At 34.3% G+C, this 19,886-nt stretch overlaps 1 protein-coding gene across 1 annotated transcript in view; it reads right to left on the bottom strand.

Annotated features, from left to right (window-relative positions):
- The window catches only part of lin54 (lin-54 DREAM MuvB core complex component), a 40,734-nt gene extending 25,752 nt beyond the window's left edge, over positions 1–14,982 (bottom strand). The window contains exons 1-5 of the mRNA XM_073829988.1: positions 14,280–14,982; positions 4,937–5,054; positions 4,700–4,833; positions 4,407–4,562; positions 632–833 (exon numbers count right to left, since the gene is read on the bottom strand). Coding sequence (XP_073686089.1) covers positions 632–833; positions 4,407–4,562; positions 4,700–4,833; positions 4,937–5,054; positions 14,280–14,963 — 1,294 coding nt within the window. The 5' untranslated portion in view covers positions 14,964–14,982. The remainder of the gene's footprint in view (positions 1–631; positions 834–4,406; positions 4,563–4,699; positions 4,834–4,936; positions 5,055–14,279) is intronic.
- Between the last annotated feature and the right edge of the window lie 4,904 nt (positions 14,983–19,886).

The raw sequence follows: 19,886 nt of genomic DNA on the forward strand, positions 1-19,886 counted from the left end.
ACGGTTAAACGGTCAATATGAGCATCCCTAAAACGGATTCATTTATTAGATGGAATTGCATTTCTTTTCCAATTATTTATTTCATAAACATACTCATAATTCAACAGAAATAAAACAACAATAAAAAAAAAGCAGAACTGAAAGGGTAAAAGGGATAGTTCACCTAAAAATTAAACATTACCCCATGATTTACTTACCCTCAAGGTTGTATATGACTTTCTTTTTTCAGACAAATACAATCAGAGTTACATAAAAAAAATGTCTTGGCTCTACCTAGCAAAATAAAGTACATCAATCTATCCCAAAAACTACTGCACATGGCTCCAGTGGTTAATAAATGTCTTCTGAAGTGATTCAATGGCTGTGTGAATCACCTTTTTTTATGATGGATGGATGCACTTTATTTCACTTCAACATCTCAATAGCCATTTACTGCCATTATAAAGCTTGGAAGAGCAAGGATATTTTTAATATAACTTACATTCGTCTGAAAGAACTCAGTCATATACACCTAGGACGGCTTTAGGGTAAATGAGCAAATCATGGAGTAATTTAGATTTTTTGATGAGCTATCCCTTTAAATTTTTTAATTTTCACACCCCTCTCATGGGATTGACAGTAATATACTGACCTGGTTGGATGGAAGGGTTAGTGTTGGTGCTGCTGCCTGACTGTGCGGTGCTGCTGCCGGTGGTGGCCGTTACTAGACGCACATAATGGAAGCGGCTGCCCGGCACTTGGATCTGCTGCACGTTGGGAGGTGTGGTGAGGGGGATGATGGTCTTAAACTGAGGTGTTCCCACTCCTCCCACCGTCTGCACTGGCTTTACAGCCTGTACACAGAAATCACCATTAAAATGTCAACATGTATTGTTGCCATATACAAAATTACACTGTAATACTGGTTTGTGAGGGTTCTAGTTGGGCAGAGCTCTACAATGTGAGCATTTCACTCGCATTAGTGACTGAAAACTACTTCGTGCGTCTATGAAAACATATTTAGGAGCACCATGTGCGACTGAATTGATCAGCATATTTGTGTTTGCGCTGAGGGGAGCTTCAAAGGCTTCTACATGTTTTTGCAATGTTGAGTAATACATCACTGACCTAGAGTGAGTGTAAATAAGAGATTGTTTGTGCAGTATAGAGAGCTTTGTTGATAATAATGGAACATGGTGAGATTGCGATGAACTAAGGTGAGTGACAGATTTTAATGATTTTTAAGGGAGTTTGTAAATGAGATATTGATTTCATACAACACCATGAAACTTTGCTCGAAGTATCGCCTGGGTCTCTACACATGAACTCCATGTTCTCAATGCTCGCGTTCATGTGTAGAGACCCAGGCGATACTTCGAGCAAAGTTTCATGGTGTGTCGAGCCTTCTAAGTGTTGTAAAAATATCGATTTTGATGCGCTCAAAGTTATGCCCCTAGTACTCCCATTCACCGGCCATTAACCACAAAACGAAATCACGGTCAATCTCAAAAACGGCTCGTTTGTCGTAATTATGCTTTTAGATATAAGTTTGTCTCGTTTACAGTAAAAAAAAAAAAAACAGCCCAGGTTGCATTTTGGCAATAGTTATCCTTTAATGAACGTTTGTTTTTAAACAAATCTAGTGAGTCAATGTTTCTATTTCTTATTCATAAAGACAGTCGCTTGCTTTATTTTCAGAATGAATCAGTCGTTCGAACGAATCAGATGAATGATATGATTCAGTAATTAAATCAGTGACTTGCTGCCACCTACTGGCAGATTTACTTTCATTTTCAAATGAACTTTTCAGTTAGTTATATCATTTAATATTTATGTTTTCAAAATGTTATTTTTAAAACAATCTCAACATAAATGTATGAATTTGATTGCACTCATGCCACCTCTGAGCCTCATTAAACATGAAAATACACCTACAAGCCAATTTGTGATCTTCTATGCCACCTTTATTATTTTGCTGATTTCTTTTAATTGGCAACTTAATCTTATTCTACTTGTTTTTATTCTGTTTAAAATAGTTTAAAAGTTTAAAAAAAAAATCCCATTACAAAATTCCCCTTTAATTCAATTTAAGGAGTCAAATATCACCTCATAATGGGAAGGCTAATTTATCCGATTTTTGGATTATCGATTAGAGCAGTGGTTCCCAAACTTTTTCTGCCGGGCCCCCCTTTTACAGAATAACAAAAATTCAAGCCCCCCCCCCCACAACTTCTGAAGGATTTATTTGAAACGGAATAATTAAAATTCAGTGTGTGCCAACTTACTAAAAAAATAAACAAGGAACTAGGGAACTAGTCTCTTTTAGAGTAGAAACATTAAAAAACATAACAATTACTATGTATTTTTTTTATATGCAACAGCATTCATTGTTTTATTTTTTTTGTTTTTTTTTTTAAAGAGATTTTCTCAAACTGGCCTCTGCCCAAAAATGAACATTTATGAACTGCATGTTTTGACTTATTTACTAGTCTCACAGTCTTTATGGCCAACAAAGAAAGTGTGGGTAGTGTTTTTAGAGTCCTTATTGTCCTCAGTTCATTTTTCATTCATTTATATTTCATTTTAAAAATAATTTGAGTGTTTTACTCCCTTCAAAGAAAGGTGTAAAATGGGTGTTTCCAGAAATGTGACAATGAGTGCAATGTATTTACAATGTAATCAAATGTATTTTGTATTTAAATACATTTAATCTTAGTATTTTTGTATTTGGTATTTTGTATACTTGTTGATACAGGAAATCAGCAGTCTAATAAAGAGGTTAATTGGCAAAAAGTAATTTATGTATTTTGAAAATACAAAAATATTAAAGATTAAATGTATTTAAATACAAAATAGTATTTTGTATTTCAAATACATGTTTTTGAAATACTGCCCATGCCTGACTGCGGTTAACACATTTATTGGACCAGCACCCAGTGTATGGTTTGTATCACAGCTGCCCCAAACTAAGTACTGGTGATTACCAAAATCATTTTTAATGTTATTCCACCAGTATGTGTAAGATCTTTAGTCAAAGAAGTGTTTCTAATGCTAAGATATAATTATTTTTGGGATTGAATGGATTCAAAGATAGATTGCACAAAGATTGCATTTCTCAGTAACAACAGAGACTGTGGGAAAGTGCATTAAAACAATGTCAGAAAGAATGTAAGCTCTTACCAAGGCCGAAGGAGGCATACAAAATATATATATATATATATATTTATTTCATTAGTTTTTGGTTATTATTTGTGAATAAAGACAATTTAGTCGTTTGTTATTTGCCTAATAAAATGACAGTACAATTTTTAGTTCTAAAAAAGTTTTTGACAGGTGGTCTTATAGGTTTGTTAAGCACTGTATAGAGCTACATAGTTTTATAAGGATTTAAACGGAAAATAAACGTTTACACTCTGCCCCTTTTTTGATTGCCAACGGCTGCAGCCTGCAAAGTACAACGTGAAAGCGCAAGGCTGACGCTCTGTAGCGAATTCACACATATATAGTGAGGCATTTTAATTTAAGTTGAAGAGACGGGATTTGCGCGACGCACCGCACAGCATGCTCATAGAATCTGGTTGAGTAATATATAGCCGTCAAAATGAAAGCCCACGGGTTCACGCAGTTTGTTGTACACGAGTGGAGCATTCATATGGGCCGTGAGCAACTGAACGGAACGCACATTCATAGAGCGGAATACTGATCAGAGCGTCACACATTGAGCAGTGCGCGCTGAATACTGCCGGGCGCGGCAGGTAGTTTCAGGCGTTTATCTCTTTCGAATCTCTATAAAAATCAGTTGACTGTACACTAGCCTTGCCGCGCCCCCCTTATCATAACTCCGCGCCCCCCCTAGGGGTCGCGCCCCCCAGTTTGGGAACCACTGTGTGTGTGCTCCTGAAATTTTGACTGTGCTCCTAAATTTTTTTAAATTACAGTAAGAGTAGAGTCAAAGTCCTTTTAAGACAAGTCGTCACTCGGCGGCCATCTTTGAAACACCTCTCGGGCATCAAAGTGCAGCTCCTATCTCTTTGAATGGGGAAACATCAAATTCTCCAAAACTGTTCGCCAAACTTATGATTAAATTTCATATTTTAAATCTCCAAAGAAATCCAACAAGAGCTGCCTCATAAATATAGTTCCTTGTGCTTGAATAGCGTTAAAATAACGCTTATTTTTCCGGCTAGATGAGCCAGTGCGCATGCACAGTACTGAACGCACGTCTTAGAGCGCCGGCTGTTTCTACAGCAACCGGGACTTCTAACGGCAGATGCAGTGACGCGCTGACTTTACTAAACAACGACTGGCTTTTTCACTAAGAAGGCGGAGCTTCGCGGCCATAATGAGCGTTTCATTGTTCCCAATTCAAAACTACACGAGTGACATGTCTTTGGTATTCTATAGTCTTTGGTAGAGTGTAGGCATACTTGTGCGGTGGACTGGCTGGTTCCTGCTTTTGCTGGAGAGGTGGCAGCAGACTGTTGAACAGTGAGGATCTGCTGGCCCAGAGCCACGTTGAGTGGCAGCGTCACAGACTTCTGGGGTGAGTTTGGAGACTGACTGGCCACTGAAACCACAGTAAGCTACAGAAAGGAGAAATATGAGGAAGAGGGTGACATTAGAAACCAGAATGTGGCCATCATATAGAAAAAAAACTGGCATCACAGAAACAAACGAATGTACTTGTGATGCCAGTTTTTACATTTATAAGATTTAAGACCTTGCTGGGAGACTTGAGAGGCGAGATGGCGACTTTACTGTTACCAGACGTATTCTGTGGCACAGTGCTGATGGTCTCACCGATGGTGATGCTGCGTGGAGGTGTCACTGGAGTGCTCTGGGTAACAACTCGCCCTGCGGGCAAAGAGAGGATTCAAATTTAGATATTACAGACATGCTGATAAAGAAAAAACAATACCACTCATGTTATATTTTATAAAGACAGACAGAAGAGTACCAGTCACTACAGGAGCCACTGAAGCTGGGCTGGACAGTCCTTTATTGTTCAGGGCTTTTGTGATGATGAGCTTTGTTATCATCGGTCCAGCTGTAGATACCGGGGGCTTCTTTGTGAGCTGTGATGAGAAATATGATACTTTCATAGGCAATTATTTCAGCCGCCTATGATAGTAACAAAAGGCATTTTCCTTAAAGAAAAAAAAAAAGTTACAAATAATGTAAAAAAAAAAAAAAAAAAAAAAAAATAGTTTTAATTAAAACAAATGGCTAATTTGAGCATAATATATTATAAACAATAAAACTCAATTATATTTTTTAAATATTACTATAAATATATTCAATGTACATACAAACAGGTTTGTTTTTGCAAATTGTGGGGACATTCCATAGACTTGATTTTATACTGTACAAACTGTATTTGATATTGCCCTACAGTGATTCTACACCTGAGCCTAGCCCTCACAGTGGGAAAAGTGGGAAAGTGGGGCAATATCCTCATAAGTCACCCTCTCCTTGTAATACCTATGTCATTCCCATAATACCTATGTTAGACCCATTTGGTCTAATTATACAAATATTATAAATAAAGATAATAGCTTTGACCTGCAGAAAAACATTTACAAATAAATAACACCACCAGCTCATTTCAATAATTATACTATAAAATGTCATTTATTAGAAATACATACATTTTAAATATTGTAATAATGATAATAGCTTATTTGAAAAATATAGTAATAAAAACAGCCTTTTTTCTTTTTTAAATGACTATAAAGATCATGCATAATAATATATCCGTTATTTGTTACAAAATACTATAACTAAATTATAATATTAATAGCAATTAAATATAATTGATTTAAAAAAAACAGTAATATCACATTTTTCCTTGAAAAACATAATTACAATAAAAGAATAGCTAATTATTAATAAAAAATTGTCATTTTCATAATAAAGCTCAACTATACAATTTATTACTATAAATAGATTAAAGATAAGAACTCATTTAAAAAAAAGAGGCATTTTTACAGAAAAACATTTAAACAAATAATAATAATAATAAAAACAGCTCAATTAAATTATACTATAAAATAACCTTTTTGTAAAATATATATTAAATGACTATATATAATAATAGCTTGTTTTAAAAGTATAGTAATAGACTTTTTCCTTTTTTAAATGACTATAAATATTTATAATAACAATATATAATTTTAACAAATATAATATTATATAAAACACATAATATATATAAAAAACATTGATTTAACTCTAAATTATTATATTTTTATTAATATAGCAATTAAATATAATTGATAATTTAAAAAACAGTAATAAAAGGCATTTTTCCTTAAAGGATTTTTTTTAACAAATGTAATATGTATAATAGTAAATAGCTCATTTGAGATTACAGTTATTAATAATAAAACTCAATTCTACATTTTAAATATTACTACAAATATATAAATACAGATAGCAACTCATTTTAAAAATAGAGGCATTTGTATTTGTAGGAAACACATTTGCAATATATAATAATTAATAACAACAACAACAGCAGCTTATTTGAATAATTATACTATAAAAATAACTCATTTTGAAATACATTTACTTTAAAAATTGCTATATTGTATTATAATAATAAAATTGATCAAATTTAATTTAAATTGTGACTATAAAGGTATTATACACTTTCCTTGTAGAAAAAAAAACCAACAACAACAGCTCATTTAAATAATTATACTATAAAATAATAAAATACTATAAAAAACTCATATTACAGTAATATTTAAAAATATATATGTATTTTAAAATGACTTGTTTTGATAATATAGCAATAAATGCAACCTTTTGCCTTTTTTTAGAGAAATATATTTATAACCTTAAAAAGTTACAAATTAGGGATGCTCATTTCGGTTAATTTTCCTGACCGACAACCGCTGCTCGTTATCCGATCATTAACCGTTAACTGATAAAATTAGAATAATGAATTAGTTTAAAATAAAAATAGAATGCACGAGTATCTGTGATGATACATAAAAATACAAGCGCATTTTTTTTTTTAACGTGCAAACAGCAGCATACAGAGCAACAACAAAAACTGCATTCATATACTCAAATTATCATGCATCAGTAGCGCTTCTGAGAACAGAGAAAATTAGAATGAAAAAAAAAAAGAATAATATAAATAGGCCTACATGAAATATGTATAAATTAAATAACTACCTAATTAAGATGACAAAACTAAAACACACTGAATCCTTCTATGTGCTTTGAAGAAAGGTACCGGTAGAGTTGGGGTACTCGGACTTGTACTCGGACTCGAGTCCGGTCTCGAGTACAATTTTTAGCGGACTCGGACTTGTCACGGACTCGGATGCATTTTGACTCGGACTTGACTCGGACTTGAGCTTTTCGGACTCGGGAATTATTGCCGAGTCCAGCCGAGTCCAGGGACAGTTGATGGAAATTTTACTGACTCGATGCATTATTACGAAAGTGACATTCAGTATTATTGGCATGTGTTTTAAAGTCTTGCCGGTACTTGAAAGCCTGCCTCTCAGTCAGCGCACAATGCTGAATTAAACTCTTTCTCTATTGCTACACACTTACACGAAAGGTAATGTCAAAATGCATCGTCTTGGAGAGCATTCATGTAAATGCTATCGGTTTTGTGTTGAGTTAGAAATACAGATGTGTCAAAATATATGATCTGTGCGTCCGGTCTTAAAGCGACAGCAGTGTAAACCTGCCACAGACTGCGTCATAATCAAACAACAAAATAAAAAGAGAAAATCACTCACTGCTCTTGATTGAAGCAGTTTAGCAATTTTAATAAGAATCATCTATATTTATTATATACGGTGAAGATTGTAGAGAGTTTTATTTTTACATTTATTACTTCATTAAATGTTTGTAGTACACTATTTCTATGGTATACTTTACCATATAGATCAATCTGAAAAACGTATAAAACTATTTCATTTGTATTTTGATTATTATATTTATTTATGCTTTTGCTTGTAATTAATTATTAGACTGTTTATTTTCCTTCAGTAAGCTTGAGAATGTTTTACTTACTTGGGTGTGCATTATTTTCTAATAATTCAATGGCCCGTTGTCAATAGACCAATTTGGAGTAGACGTTACAGTTATGTCAGTAAAAAAATACTATTTAAACCTATAACATTTTACATTTACCTATTTTATCTCAGAATTCAGAATTTTTTTATGTCGTTTATATGTTGTATTTAAGACTTTAGAACTCAATTTAACGCAGCAATAGCAAGTTTGTCAGTTCTGAGGGAAAAAATAAACTCATGACTTTAGCTGAGAGGAAAAGGGAGAATGTATTTTCTTATCAGAATTGTGAGATATAATCTCGAAATTGAGAAAATAAAGTCAGAATTTTATTCTTTTATTCCATGACTTCCATGTCATTAACCCTCACAGCCTCATTTTCATCTAAGAAAAATATGTCACTAGCTGTCCATCTCTTCACCTACCCCTCCCTTTATCACAGATTCATTCTTTTACTCGTAGGTACAGTCCTGTCCTTCCCTTATAATTCCCACATTGTCCTTCCCACATTCTAAAAGCTGTTTCACTCTGAAATATGTCATAATATCAAGTCAGTCATAACTTCTGTTACATGACTTTAAGTTTGCTGAGCAGGACACTAATGAGATGGTGTGAAATAAAAAAATCAAAATGGCAATATGCAACAGAGGTTTCCTTTTGTTACATTTAAATTGTCATTGCCTTATTGTAGTTGTACAAATTAAAACAAGGTTAAGATACTGACAAACAGTAGTTTTTAGTTGGACTCGGTCGGACTCGACTCGGACTCGACCCATTTGGACTCGGACTTGAGTCCGACTCGCCCCATTTTGGACTCGGACTTGACTCGGACTCGACTGGTTAAAGACTCGGACTCGACTCGGACTCGACTTACGTGGACTCGACCCAACACTAGGTACCGGTCTTGTTCTTCTCGTCGGACATAAAAACATATAGCAGTGCAGCCTATACCTCAGTTTTTAACATGTGGACATGCTACACGGATAGACTGGGACGCTGTCTGTTAACTCTTAGATCCATGACAAAAACACTTCACAAAAATCCTTTCAATTTGCGGTTCGGGTCTTTTCATCCACTAATCCACATATGTGGAGAAACGTGTTTTCACAGTGTTCAATAGCCAATCACAGACATTTCTGAAGATTACATTATCGCAGTGGCCAATCAGAGGCGGCTATGTTACGATCCACTCACCACTCAAAGTGCCGGTTTCAGTTCTGCTGAATTCTATACCTCCACGAACTCTCTCATTAAAACAAATTAAAGCTGCGTTCCAGCCCAGGCAGGTTTTTAAGCTGGTAAATCACGACTTCAAATCACGACTCACGACATTGTAGCGTTCCAGGCAAGTCACCCCAAAATGCCTGAGCGCATGTATTAATATTACATTATTATTCATTTGTTTGCAAAGTTATATTGTCCTAAAGTCTATTTTTTCACTGTGTACCACTTGCATAAACACCGCACCCGTAGGTGCTGACATTGTTGTTTCGCGGGTTATGTCACGTCAGAACTCGTAACTGGGAGTATATCGATGTAGTACGAGATCACGAGTGGAAAGTCACGGGTTTGACTGCCATTCGGGTGCACTTTCACGGGTAGAAGGTTGGAAAAACGCGGGTAACGGGTTGCCTGGAACGCGGCATAAGTGTAGACATGATGTAAATAAGAGATTCATTGTACAGTGTAAAGGTTATTTTATTACTTTTTATTAACTTTGTGAGATTGCGATTAACAACAGTAATGTATGAGTGACAGCTTTCCAGTGATTGTAAGGGGAGCGCGCACTTTTTAGACTATAATTAATTCAGAATTTGAATACATTTATTCATGGATTCACTCTCTGATAACCCAATATCGCCATTGCCATCGTGTTGCATACAGGCTACTACATCAGTTACACAAACTAAGAGAAGGTAAAGCAGGTGCTTACTCAGCTAAATATGTCTGAACAGCCGCACGTGTCCACATGCGCCCGTGAGTAAACATTTTTTCTTTCACCATGCAGCAAACGTAAAAAAAAAAAAAAAAAAAAAAAAATGCATTTTTAACCGTTTAACTGATAGTAATAATCGGTTAAAATTCTTACTGACGGTTAACGGTTAAACGGTCAATATGAGCATCCCTATTACAAATAATAAATAAAACCAGCTGGTCAAAAATACAGTATAAACGGCCTTTTTCCTTTTTTTAAAAAAATGATTATCAACAATATTTTAAAATACAGTAATAAAAAGACACTTTCTTTACAAGCAAAACTTGTATGTTATCTGTTACAAAACAGAAACATAATATGGCTTTAAATAGTTACAAATAAATGAAAACAGCTTTTTAAAAATACAGTAAGAACAGCATTTTCCCCCATTTTTAAGAAAATGACTAACATAATTTTTTCCTTTTTTTTTTTTAATTATGACTATAAATAACAACAATATAAAAAAATACAGTAATAAAAATTAATGAAGCCTTTTCTATTCTTTCCATGCATGAAAGCGAAAAAGTGACTAACAAATAGGAATGCACCGAATATTCGGCCACCGAAAATTTTCGGCCGAAAATGGCCCAAAAGTGCATTTTTGGTTTTCGGGCGAAAGATTTTTATCAGTCGTGTGGGCAGCCAGTGATGAGAGCAGAGATCGAGACAGATGTAGCTTTCAGTGAGTGAAAAACATTGGCTTTACGTTGGTGTTACGTCACAATATTTTAAAGATATGTCTTTTCTATATACTGTATTTTTATACATATTTATGTCTTAAACCAAGGAGGTGAGCCAATGGATATCACACAAGCAACGAAAACTGCGCAATATGTTAAAGTGAAAGTAAAAACTGACAGCGCTTTCAGCATCTGACGTGCATTCTCTCAGAGACAATGAGAGGCGATTATACTTTATATGCTGATATTAATTTAGTCCCCTAATATTTTTCTTGTGCCCCGAACATGGTGGGGAAAAAAATAAAAATAAACATATTTTGTGTAAGGGTTGTTTTTTGAAAGTCTTAAATAAAGCTCTTAATTTTCATTGATGACTGCAGTGTTACTTAGGGGTTAAGAAAGTCTTAATTATGATTTCAAGTGGTCTTAAATGTGGGGACTGAAAGACAAGAATTGCGATGAAACTTCAAAAGGCTATCCATTGAATAAATATGAGCGCTGCACATTTCAAAGTCATTTGCTGCTGCTTTGTGTACCAATTAGTGATGCGCGGGTCGGGGGTTTTTTCAACCCGCGGGTCCCGCAATTATGAAATTATTTGGCCCGCCCCAGCCCGCCCCGCAGTACTGTGTCTATTTTTACAACCCGCCCCGCCCCCGCGACAATTAAATAGACATAATATGCATTGTAATGCAAATGAAAACCGAAAGTGCTTTTCGCCCTTTAAACTGGCAACAATACTGTACGATTATGAATATGAACCATAAATCAAATCATATTAATAACAAGATAATCAGTGGTGTAACGTTAGTGGTGCCGGAAGAAATGTGGGTATATAGCCTATGCTTCATTTATGAATATCGTTTTGAACTTTCTATTTGAACGCATTCGTTTACTGGATCCTTGGACTGAAAGGTTTAAAGGTTCACTGGTTTAAGGAAGTTCTGATCATGAAAATCTGCTTCTTTTTATTTGTAAGATATTGTTTTCGTTATTATGTACTGTTTAAAATGACTAGGGTGCAGGAGACGCAGCGGGCGCAATCACCAAATACATTTCAAAGCAAGCCGGCGCCACAGTCCTGACTACATCATTGCTGTCTTTATTGTGTGTTTATAGCGAATATTTACATTCATTCACATATGACTGGATGTGGTTGACTGACATGATTTTGGCTAATGCAGGATAATGCGCATCAGAGGAGATTTAAATACGCATAGCACCAGGCCTGCAGAGCCGAATGAGCGTTCGCTTGATGCGCTTGTGGCTGGCAGCGGGAGCTGCTTGGCGCTTTCGTGACGTGACGTGTTGATAACCTTATTAAAGAACTTAATAAAATATGAAAATAGATATTCCCAAATATGTAATATAGGCTATAGGGAATTGCACGCAACATACATTGATTTTTTTTATTTTATTTTGTTTTTAATGACCCGCCCCAACCCGACCCGCAAATAAAGTGACAGTTTCTTTACCCGCCCCAACCCGACCCGCGGGTTACCCGCGGGGCCCGCGGGTTATGAGACGACCCGCGCATCACTAGTACCAATCTGACAGCGCCTCCAGCTGGAAGAGAAACACAGAGTTGTAAATGTGAACTGATGGATCCACAAGATAATGTGTTATAAAAAATGTAAACAATTTGAACAAAAGCATTAAAATACATGTATATGTTATTTAAGTAATACAATACTTGATTGATAATAATTGTTTTAAATACACCGCGTTCCAAATTATTATGCAAATTGGATGTAAATATCATAAACATACATTTTTTAGTTTTTCAATTAAACTCATGGATGGTATTGTGTCTAATGGCTCTTTGGACCACTGAAATAAATCTCAGACACCTATGATAAATAATTTGCAAGATGAGCCCAATTAAAGGAAAAGTACTTAAAAAGGACGTTCCACATTATTAAGCAGGCGACAGGTTTCAAGCAATATGGGAAAGAAAATGGATCTCTCTGCTGCCGAAAAGCGTCAAATAGTGCAATGCCTTGGACAAGGTATAAAAACATTCAATATTTCACAAAAACTTAAGCGTGATCATTGTTCTGTGAAGAGATTTGTGGCTGATTCAGAGCACAGATGGGTTTGTGCAGGTAAAGGCAGAATGAGAAAGGTTTCTGCCAGACAAATTCATCGGATTAAGAGAGCAGCTGCTAAAATGCCATTACAAAGCAGCAAACAGGTATTTGAAGCTGCTGGTGCCTCTGGAGTCCCACAAACCTCAAGGTGTAGGATCCTCCAGAGGCTTGCAGTTGTGCATAAACCTACTATTCGGCCACCCCTAACCAATGCTCACAAGCAGAAATGGTTGCAGTGGGCCCAGACATACATCAAGACTAATTTTCAAACAGTCTTCTTGTTTACTGATGAGTGTCGTGCATCCCTGAATGTTCCTAATGGATGGAGTAGTGGATGATCCATGTCCCAACAAGGCTGCTACTTCAACAAGGAGGTGGTGGAGTCATGTTTTGGGCGGAATCATAGGGAGAGAGCTTTAGGGTCCCTGAAGGTGTGAAAATGACCTCGGCAAAGTATGTAGATTTTTTGACTGACCGTTTTCTTCCATGGTACAAAAAAAGAACCATGCCTTCTGTAGCAAAATCATCTTCACGCATGACAACGCACCACCTCATGCTGCAAAGAATACATCTGCGTCATTGGCTGCTATGGGCATTAAAGATGAGAAACTCATTGTGTGGCCACCATCCTCCCCTGACCTCAACCAGATTGAGAACCTTTGGAGCATCCTCAAGCAAAAGATCTATGAGGGTGGGAGGCAGTTTGTAGCAAAACAGAAGCTCTGGGAGGCTATTCTGACAGCCTGCAAACAAATTAAAGCAGAAACTCTCCAAAAACTCACAAGTTCAATGGATGCAAGAATTGTGATAGTGATATCAAAGAAGGGGTCCTATGTTAAGTTGTAACTTGCCCTGTTAGGATGTTTTTGATTGAAATAGCTTTTGATTTCAGTAAATATGACCACCCAATGCTGCAAATTCAGCAAATGCCTGTTTTCAGTTCTTTACAACCTATAAAATGTTTTAACTCTGTTGTGCATAATAATTTGGAACAGTGCATATTCAGTTTTTTATTTTTGAAATAAATACTGTGATCATTAGGAGGTTTGTACAATAAATTATTGAATTATACCCGAATGGTTGATTACTTGAAAATTATACTGACTGTCATTTACATTGACTAATTATAAAAATCAGGGAAAGATACCATTTGCATAATAATTTGGAACGCGGTGTATAGCTGATTTATTCTTTGAAACTTTAATATTAATTTATGCAATTGAAATGCCTTGATTTTAATAACTAATAATTGGCATAATTCTTTCGGTGTTTCGGCCTTGGTTTCCTCTTTTTCAGTTTTCGGTTTCGGCCAAGAATTTTCATTTCGGTGCATCCCTACTAACAACCCGTCAGCTGCAGCAATTAAAGATATTTATATTAAAAAATAAACTGGCCAAAGCATAGACCCAATTAAAGCGTCACTTTAGGGTCTTGAAATTATATTTTTATTTCTGTATTTCTGCAATGTCTGCATAATCAGGCCAGGGTTTCAATGAAAGGTTGCTAAACACTCACCTGAAGTGTCTTGAGCTGCTGGGCCTGCAGTGTGGTGGAGGTGCCCATCAGCTGACTGGCAGAGCTCACCGCTATCACAGGCTTCCCTACTGTCGTCACCATTTTGATCTGCGTCGGTTGGGCCTTGCCATCCCCTGCGCCCTGGGTAGTGGCGGGCTTGTTCCAAGTGTGAGGCAGAGCCAACATAATAGGCTGCCCTGTTTTACTAAGGCCGGCAACCAAGAGTTTCTGGCCCTCTGGCTTGAGCACAGCAGCGCCTGGAGACTTGCCATCTGCAGTGGGAGTGCCGGCCACTTTGTTGATGATGAGCTGGTGGTTGGCCGGGACAGTAACGCTGGAGATTTTGGCGAGGTTTTGAGTCACCGCAGGACTGGTGGTTTTGGCAGAGGTGGTGGTCGTGGTGGTGGTGGCGGCTATGAGGCCGGAGGGGGTGAGGAGGAGTTGAGTTCCCGAGCTAATGCTGCTCTGCGCATCGCTGGAGGTCATCTGCATAGTTGTGGTGGCTGGACACAGGCTGACGATTTCAGGCACCTCTGTTTCCATAGGAACCTGTGGCGACTCCGGTTCAGTTTGGGGAGGAGCAGCGAGGTGCTCGGTGGGGAGCTCCTCTTCCATCGCGATGGCTTCTGTATCCATAATCTCATCAGGGAGGAGGCTGTTGAGCTCAGGTGAAACCACATCCATCTTGTACAAACTTACTGAAAACACACTGTGGAAAGAAAAATAAATAAAATAAATAAATAAAAACATACAAACGGCTACAAACAAGAGCTAAGTAACAAGTGTAAATGTATTGCAAGTACAGTACAATTCAAAAATATTACAAACAAACAAACTTTTTTTTTTTTTACCAAGGCTTTTGAAAATCAGTATAATATGCTGTTTTGCTGCTCAAGAAACATTTCTTCTTCTTCTTCTTCTTCTTCATAATAAAAATAGCTGTGCTGCTTAATATAGTTTTTTTTTTCAGGATTCTTTGATAAATAGAAAGTCCAAAAGAGCAGCATTTATTTGAAATAGAAATATTTAGTAACAGTGTAAAATGCTAAAATATCTATGAATAAAATCTAGCTGCATTTCTTTTCTTTTACAAACAAAAATAACATTTTGTATTTTAGTAGTATTTTATTATTTCTAAAAAGGCAACAATAATGCTAAATAATTTAACTCTCTCTTTATATATATATATATATATATATATTTTTTTTTTATTAACACACACATATACTGTGTGTGTCTATATAATATTGCCTTTTTAGAAATAAACTACTTAAATATCACATTATTTAACATGAAACACATTTAACTATTTTTCACAGTTAATATTCACACACACAAAATGTTTCCTTTTTACAATAAACTATCAAATATATGTAATATCATAATTTCAATAACATTAAACAATTTAGCTATTTATAACATTATTAACGTGTCTATTTATATACACAATATATTTCACATTAACATTAAACAATATTAAAAATAAGATGTATTGTTAAATGTTGAACACTAAATGTTGCCTTTTTACAAATACACAATATAAAATATTTAATATCTTATTTAACTAAATCTTATTTTTAATATTAACACGTGTATATGTATATACACAATGCATTTCATATTTAACATTAAACAAACATTTAACAATACACCTTTTTTAATATTAACACACAAAATGCCTTTTTACAAATAAACATACATATATACACATATATCATTTAACATTAAACAAACATACTATAATTTTTTATTTTTTATTTATTTGTAATATTAACGTGTGTGTTTATGCATATTTATTATTACTGAACATTAAAATACAATTAACTATACATCTTTTTTTAAATTATTAACATGCACATGAAATGTTGCCTTTTACAAATAAACTATATAAAATAATATGTCATTATACATAATTTTAATATTAACACATTTAAGAAAAAATACATAAAATTATATATAAATTTATTATATTTAATATTAGTTTACATTAAACTAATAATATTTAACTACAAAAGTTATTTGTAATGTTATTAACAAACAAACATAAAATGCTGCCTTTTTACAAATAAAGTATAATGTCCAATATATTTAATATCATTAACATTAAACAAATGTAATATTTAACTTTTAACTAATTTATTTTATTAACACACATACATACACACGCACACACATATAGTTGCTTTTTTACAAATAATAAACTGCTTAAAATGATAATAAAATGAATATATTTAACATTAAACATTATATCTGTTAATACTGATGCACAAAATGATGCCCTTTTACAATAATAAACTATATATAATATATTTTATATAATTTAACATTAAACAAACGTAATATTTAACTATATCTTATTTTAATATTAACACGTTTATATAATGTATATATAATATTTCCTATTATTTAACAATAATTTAACTATAAATCTTATTTTCTTTATAGTTAAATACAATAAAATGTTGCTTTTTTACAAATAAACTAAATAGATTATATCATTATTCATATCACAGATTATTGTCATTTTATTCAATATCATTTAACATTGAACATGTAATATTTAACTATATCTTATTTGTAATATTAACACATGAACATACAAATTTTATACATTTAATTTTAACATTAAACATAACTATACAAGTTATTTTTAATATTAACACATGTATATAACTTTTTACAAATAAACTATAAAAATCTAGAACATATTTAATATTAAACAAATATTTTATAGTAATATTTTACTACATGTTGTTTTTATGTTATTAACGCAAACACACACACACACACTAAATTCAGATTTAGTTCTTCCAAATATTTTCCATAAAATATTCCCATGACTTTAGACTGGCAAAACTTCTGATGACTTTTCTGGGCAAAGAAAACAAGTTAAATATACTCTAAAATTACAAGGCATGTGGGAATCATGACTTCCTTTATAAACACGTCTAGACAGCATTTATAAACACTGAAACGTACTGTACCGAGTACAACCGTAACCAATACAACTGTAACGTTAACCATATCCAAGTATGTTTTGTTTACACAGCAGTTTGGATTGAAACTACTAGCGCAACCCATCATATCAAGCATAGCTGCATAATAGTTATGTCACATATTCAGCTACAAACAACTGGCGGGCCATTCAAATTCACATATGCACAAAACGCTTTACACACTGCGAGCAACGCGACGCGAAAGGAGCGGACCGCTCCCATTCATTCCAATCAGTCTCCACTGTTGATAGCGTCGCGTCGCGGTCAGGGTTTACGCTCAGCTGCTATGCGGCTAACTAGCACAAGAGCTAACCAGCAGTTAACACAATTGTATATTAAGAACAGCTGTCACAGCTAACATGAACTAGCTTCAGAAAACTGACAATCTGCGAATCCTGACAGGAGAAAATGTGGTTTAAACAACCACACTCACAAAAAAACACACTTTTTGTGCAACAGCAACAACATTTAACGCTTTTACAGCCATTTCAAATACCCTGAGACAACAGCAGGCCTTTCTGGACATGCCTGACAATAACAATCCGTGTTTAATCCTTTACCTCAACAGTTAATTCAGGGAAACCAAACAAGACCGACTGTCAGTTTCACATCAGACGGAGTTTGTTGATATTCGACGCGCCTGCTTTCCTGTCTATTCTGTTGCCATGGAAATATCTGTATTTACAAGTCATACACATGAGTTATTGTAGACACGGTTGTTTTCCTCTTGGATTGAGTCCTGTTAAAGAGAGTTTGCAAGCTGCGTGTCTATTTCAGGCCGGGGTTGGATTTCGAAAGATCCGCCATTTTCATCTCGTCATCAGTTCAGACATGAGAAACAGTAGCAGAAGAAAAAACGTTTTGTTGTTTTTTTGTCCCACAAAGGAGGAGCGAAATGGAGACAAATGAAGTTCACAGATCATTTTAAATATTAATCTGACATTATTCGTTTCAAACCCGCATAACTTTTTCTTCATCGGAACAAAAAAATGTTTATCATAATGACAGCCTCGGTTACCATTCACTATCACTGGTGCATATTTTTCCGGACAGTGAAAATGAATGGAGCCTGAATTTCTGGTCTTCCGAAGAAAAAAGAAAACAATTCTGGTTTTTAAAAACAATAACAATTTTCTCTTCACCTTTGTGCACTGGTGTTATTTTGATTAAAATGATCACATTTACTTCAAATAAAAGTGTACACAAAACAGTACATTTTAAAGAGTTTAACCATCGAACGAAAGCCACGTAATTACTGAATGCCTAATGTCAACGATATTTATATAAAAAAGTGATTAGAGTTTAGAAAATAGGGCTGTCAAATTATTAAACATGATTATTCGCATCCAAAATAAAAGTTTGTGTGCAATGTGCAGATTTATTACATAAATATAAATACACACATACATGCATGCAAGTATGTCTGTGTGTGAAAATATATAAATAAATATATATATATATATATATTGTTCAAAAATTTGGGGGGTCAGTAAGACTTATAATAGTCTTTAGAGAAGTCTCTTATGCTCATTAAGGCTGCATTTATTTGATTAAAAATACAGAAAAAAACAGTAATATTGCAAAATGTTTTTACAATATAAAATATAAATACTTTAAAATAGAATTTATTCCTGTGATGAAAATGCTGAATTTTTATCAGCTGTTACTCCAGTCTTAAGTGTCACATGATCCTTCAGAAATCATTGTAATATGCTGATTTATTATTAGAATGATCCGTGTTGGATAATATCAACAGTTGTGCTGCCAAATATTTTTTGTAAACTTTGATTTTTTTTTTTTTTCAGGATTCTTTCATGAAGACAAGTTTAAAAAGTACAGTGTTTATTCAAAATATAAATATTTTATAATAATGTAAATTATTTATTATTAACTTTTAATAAACTTTTGATTATTAACTTAATACATCCTTGGTAAATAAAAGTATTAATTTCTTTAAAAAAAAACATTAAAATGTACTGACCCCAAACTTTTGAACGGTAGTGCGCATATATATATATATATACTATAAATTACAACTATATAAATATATACACGTCATTTTTAATATACATATATTATGCATGTGTATTTATATCTACATAACTATACACAAACTGTTATTTTGGATGGGATTAATCGATTGACAGCACTAAAATAAATGCATTTACAATACTTCATATTTATTTCATTATTTATTTAATTAATTACTAAAAACAACATAAGGCGACCACTCACTCTGCCACTCTGTCTCTTTTATTTTATAATTATGTATGAATTAATTTCAATATACAAGATAAAATCTCACACGTTTTGTATGAAACTAATAATGTTTTAAGAACAATAATATACTATAAAACGAGTATGACAGGCGCGTAGGGCCAGTAACGTTAGCTTGCTGTCACTGTCTGTCAGGTATAGCCTCAGGTGCTAACCAGTTAGCCACTATTAACTAACACTATTTAGCTTTGGCCGTGTTTGGTTCGTGCAGCAGGACATCCGCAAGCATTAGCGGCGATCGTTTGTGCTCACAGCTGGGTATGTGATGTTACTCCGGAGCGAGCGCTACAGGCAGTCCGCGGACGGACATCAGCTGACACATACACACTGTTAG

The sequence above is a fragment of the Garra rufa genome, chromosome 23, assembly GCF_049309525.1.
Source record: "Garra rufa chromosome 23, GarRuf1.0, whole genome shotgun sequence".
NCBI lineage: Eukaryota > Metazoa > Chordata > Actinopteri > Cypriniformes > Cyprinidae > Garra > Garra rufa.